The following is a 5,208-nucleotide window of genomic DNA, read 5'->3' as shown; positions in this document are numbered from 1 at the left end:
TGCTGGCAGCCAGGAGGCAGGCTTGCAGAATGTGCCCTTTGGTTGGTTAAATGATTATATATTCCTGAGTGTTTTTGTATACATCAAATAGAGGGAATAGAAGTAAATATTATTGAATGATGATGCACGGAGGGGATTGTAATCATTACAATGAAATGATGGTGTAAAACTGATATTCTCCAATGTAAACTATCACTCAATTTACAATAAAAACTTTACAAAAAATAAAATAAATAAAACACAGAATCTCTGTAGTTAGGACCCAGGATACAGAATTTTTTGTAAGCTGCTTTTGAATCTTCTGTCTAGGTACTGTGAGCTAGCTGTTTCCCATGGTTCTCCTTCAGTGATTCTTTTTTTTTGATGGCTTAAGATACAAAGAGGTTCTGTTTCTTTTCTGAACCTGAAGAACTGAGCCACAGTAGATTAACAAAAATGGTATATAGATCCAATGGCAATTCGTTTGTGAATTGTGTCTCCCAAAATTATATGTCAACTTGGCTGGACCATGATTTTCATTATTATGTAATGAGTTTCCATTATTTTGTGATCTGATGTAATTATCCTACGTGTTGTGAATTCTAACCTTTATGATGTCTATGGAACCCTGGCGTGGCTGTAGAGTTGGGACTGGACTGCTAACCACAAGGTTGGTGGTTCAAACTCACCAGCCACTCCTTGGAAACCCTGTACACAGTCACTGTGAGTCAGAACTGACTCAGCAGCATTTAACAACAACAACATGATTCTTATGAGATAGAATTAAAAGCAGTTATGTTAAGGTGGCAGGATACAATTTACTGAATTAGGTTTATCTTGAGTCAATGTCTTTTGAGATATAAAAGAAATCAAACAAAGGAGCAAAAAATCAAAGGAGCCTCATTACTATCAAGAAATAGAAGCCAGAAGCAAAGCTCACTGAAGTCCCTGTATTGAGAAACTCGCATAGGCTCAGGGCTCAGGAAGATTCGTGACAAGGACCTTCCCCCAGGGCAAGCAAAGAAAACCTCTCCCTAGAGCTGGTGGCTGAATCAGACTTCTGGCCTCCTAAGCTGAAAGAACAAATTTGTTAAAGCCATCGCTGATGGTATTTCTTTAATGGCAGCACAGATAATTAAGAGACTCCAATTTTAGAATACAGTTGATCCTTAAACAACACAGGAGTTATGGACTCTGAACCCTCGTTCAGTGGAAAATCTGCCTATAATTTCTGACTCCCCAAAAACGTAACTACTAATTACCTACTGTTGACCAGAAGCCTTAGCAATAACATAGTCAATTACCACATATCTTGTATGTTAATTGTATTATATAGTGCACCCACATAAAAGCATTTCCAATATAAGATAAAGAGGTATTCTGGAAAAGTACAAGATTTTCACACCTGTTGGTGTAGCTGTAGTGACAACCTGTTGAGTTTCTTTTTTACGGTGGTCCTTATGCTGGGATCACACATCTTTAAATATTAGGTTACCACAGCAGTAGATGGCACACATCAAGAAGTTAACTTTCTTGTAATGTCATGACTTTTCTCTGCTTCCTAGGTGTATTTCCAGCATCACTAATGGCACTTTGTATGGGTCCCATGGTGCTATTTAAGGTTTATAATATTGCACTAAAACATGATGAAAAATACATGAGAACCTCGCAAGATCACTTTTTACTGGGATACAATATTTACTGGAGAAATAAACTCATGCAGAGATGATTAGCATCACCTGGCATTTTTTAAAAAGTCTACGTATAAGTGGTGTGGCACTGTAGGATAATATGCTGGACTGGACTGCAAGATCAGTTTGAACGTCAAGGTCAGCAGTTCAAATTCACCAGCCACTCCTCAGAAACCCTGTACTGGGTCGCTATGAATCAGAACTAACTTGATGGCACTTGACAACAACAACAATATGTGGACCCACACAGTTAAAACCCGTGTTGTTCAAGGGTAAACTGTACATCTAAAATACACTGTGAGTTGTAGAGTATAAGCATGTGTAGATTATAGACTTTGCATATGTGTTTTATTGTCACTTTGACAATGGCTCTTTTCATAATGTTGACTCTTCTGTTCCTTTTGCAACTTTTAGTCATCAGCACCTCTCCTTTCTACTTGACTGCTTTTCGTTAATTTTCTGTTACTTCTGTATTGTAGTGTAAGAACACTTTTAGAGAGAAATACTTTCTAGATGTTGACCAAATACAGCCTTGAGGAAAATATTAATAGACATCAAAGATCCTGTTGTGAGTAGTTGATCATTTCTTCCTCTGAGATATTTTTTACACAGACATCTATTATTACGGAATCTCACCATCTTACTCAATGGGCTGTGAACTACTCAAACTCAAATTGGCATTCAGTGCATTCTGACTCGCAGCAACCCTGTATAGCGTTTCCATGGCTGTAAATTTTGATGAGCACAGAAAGCCGCGTCTTTCTCCCGTGTAGCTGCTGTTGGGTTATAACTGCCAACCATTTGGTTAGCAGTCCAGTGCTTATCCCACAACGCCACACCAGAGTTCGAGGAACAGCGTTTTCCTCATTTCTGCTGGAGCAGCCAGTACTACCACATGGTTAGTTATTAGTTGTGATCAATCAGTCCCAACTCATGGTGACCCCTTGTGTGTTAGAATAGAATATACTTCACAGGGTTTTAAATGGCTTATTTTTCTTCAGTAGATCATCTGACCCTTCTTCTGAAGTGTCTCTGGGTGTACTCAAACCACCATGCTTTCTGTTAGCAACGAAAGCACATAAACCATTTGCACCACTCAGGAACTCCACCACATAGTTGTTATTGTTAAGTGCCATCGAGAGGTTCCCACCCTTAACAACCCTGTCAGTATAGGGTTTCTGAGGAGTGGCTGGTGGGTTTGAACTGCCCACCACAAAGTTCAACCTGACCTTGCAGTCCAGCACTTTATCCTGCAGTGCTGTACCAGGACTCCCTACCACATAGTGGTGGTGGAGGTGTGCCGTGGAGTCGCTTCCGACTTATAGCGACTCTATGTAGGGTTTCTGAGGCTGTAAATCTTTATGGGAGCAGAAAGTCTCATCTTTCTCCCGTGGAATAGCTGGTAGTTTCGAACTGCTGACCTTGAGTTTAGCAGCCCAACTTGCCACCGCTACTCCACACTCTGTAAATGTTGTTGAAATCTGATAAAAGCTGCAGCTACCAATACTAAAACTTAGGTTGTTTTTACCAGAATGGGTATACTATTTCTTTAAGATTCAAATTTAAATGAATATGAATTAGGCAGTTTAGATTTTATTTTTTCTTTTCTAGGTTTGTATTTCAGCAGTCCGAAAAGTTTGCAAAGGTGGAAAGTCAATACCAGCTACTGAAAATAGAAAACAACGAGTTCCAGGGACTTCAAAGTAAAATCAGTTTAATTTCAGAAAAGGTAATTAATTACTAATTGAATTATTTAGGGAGATTTTTAACATTTTCCCCCCAATACCAGCTCTCCCACTACAACCTCCAGTTTAGAAATTCCTGGTTCCTGTCTTTTTATACCTTTGTTATTTTAACCTTCAGTGAGTGGTCTTCTTAATTCCTGACATCTTTCCTTCAATCCAGTGTAGATTCAGCTTGTATTTTGAAAGAACAAGGAGTTTTTTATGGAACAAATGTTTTCATTGAAAAAGGCCAGTATGCTCATATTCATTCAGTACTTTCTATTTAAATACCAGGCACCTGAAAAAAAATACAAACCAAACTCATTTTTGTCGAATTGATTCCAACGTACAGTGACCCTGCAGGACACAGTAGAACTGCCCCCTAGGATTTCAAAGGATTCCTGGTGTGGCGCTGCGGGTTAATTCGCTGGACTGCAAGGTCGGTTTGAACTGCAAGGTTGGAAGTTCAAGCTCACCAGCCACTCCTCAGAAACCCTATACAGGGTCACTAGGAGTCAGAACTGACTCGACAGCCCTTAACAACAACAATCCTTAAGGAAGCAAGCAGACTTCCACATCGTTCTCCCATCAAGCAGCTGGTGGGTTCAAACTGCTGACCTTTCTGTTAGCAGCTGAGTCACTAGAGTGCCTATCAGGTGTCTAGGAAATTGAAAATATGCTTTATTGTTAGTTATAAAGTTAGAATATGAGTAACATTTATTGGGAAAAAAATCTGTACATCTTTTCCCGTTTTATAAGTATACATGCATGTGTAATAAGAATGACTAACATAAGTGCTAATTCTGTAGCCAGATAACAAAAAATCAAAAACAAACTGTCTGCCTTTGAGTTGATTCCAACTCAAAGCGACCCTGTCTAGGGTTTCTGAAGCTACAAATCTTTACAGGAGCAGAAAGCCTCACTTTTCTCATGTGGCACAGGTGTTGGATTTGAACTGTCCACCTTGTGATTGGAAGTCCAGAGCTTATCTGACAGTGCCACCAGGGTGTCTAGCCAAATAATAGTTCTACTGAAAATAACATCCATGTTTATATTGTGTTTGCAAATGCTAACCTCCACCAAATGGCACTATTACTGTGAATCTTAGAAATGTGACACAGATAAAACTTTCTGTAACTCCCATTCCTCTCAGAAGAGGATCAGCTGCAATCAATAAAGCATCATGTGGGCATTGTCTGGCTCTTTGGGACTGAGCTATCATTGGGAAGCATGCTTTGTTTGTTCGTTTCTTCATTTACTAAATCTTCATGTGTGTCCCAGAATAGACAATGACCTGTGCAAGTGGGCAAGTACGTTATCAAAGCAGATATGGTAGACAGACGGTGTACAGCCATGCAGCTTTATGCACAGGATGAGTTATAATCTCCCAGAAGAGGAAAGTTACAGATGAAATTTATGACACCTCAGCAAATGTCAGGGGATTCCCCGGAGTATCGATTTAGGTGTCTCTGCGAAAGTGCTTCAGGAAGATGATATTTTGACCTAGGGCTCAGTTGGAATCTGTTTTAGCCGTTGGGGTTACGCTAATGAGAGAGAACAAAATGATAGAAAAAATTCAAGGAGCTTAAAAACTTTAGATATACTTGATTAAAAGCAATTGAAAACAAATTTTAAACAAAATTATATTTAAACAGAAAAGTTTGGTGATAATTAAAAAATTCATAGCAATCCTGTATAGGTTTCCAAAGAGAAGATGGTAGGTTTGAACCACCAACCTTGCAGTTAGCAGTCCAGTGCTTATCCTACAGTGCCACACCAGCACGCCGATAAAACAACTAATCCCATGTAAAACT

The 5,208-nt window shown here is 39.2% G+C and overlaps 1 protein-coding gene across 1 annotated transcript in view; it reads left to right on the top strand.

The window, feature by feature from the left end:
* IKBIP (IKBKB interacting protein) overlaps nucleotides 1-5,208 on the top strand; it is a 17,869-nt gene that overhangs the window by 6,443 nt on the left and 6,218 nt on the right. The window contains exon 2 of the mRNA XM_006875932.1: nucleotides 3,282-3,399. Coding sequence (XP_006875994.1) covers nucleotides 3,282-3,399 — 118 coding nt within the window. The remainder of the gene's footprint in view (nucleotides 1-3,281; nucleotides 3,400-5,208) is intronic.

This window comes from Chrysochloris asiatica, unplaced genomic scaffold, assembly GCF_000296735.1.
Source record: "Chrysochloris asiatica unplaced genomic scaffold, ChrAsi1.0 scaffold00347, whole genome shotgun sequence".
NCBI lineage: Eukaryota > Metazoa > Chordata > Mammalia > Afrosoricida > Chrysochloridae > Chrysochloris > Chrysochloris asiatica.
The sequence above is the reverse complement of the archived record's forward strand: the minus strand, read 5'-3'. Positions and strand labels throughout refer to the sequence as shown.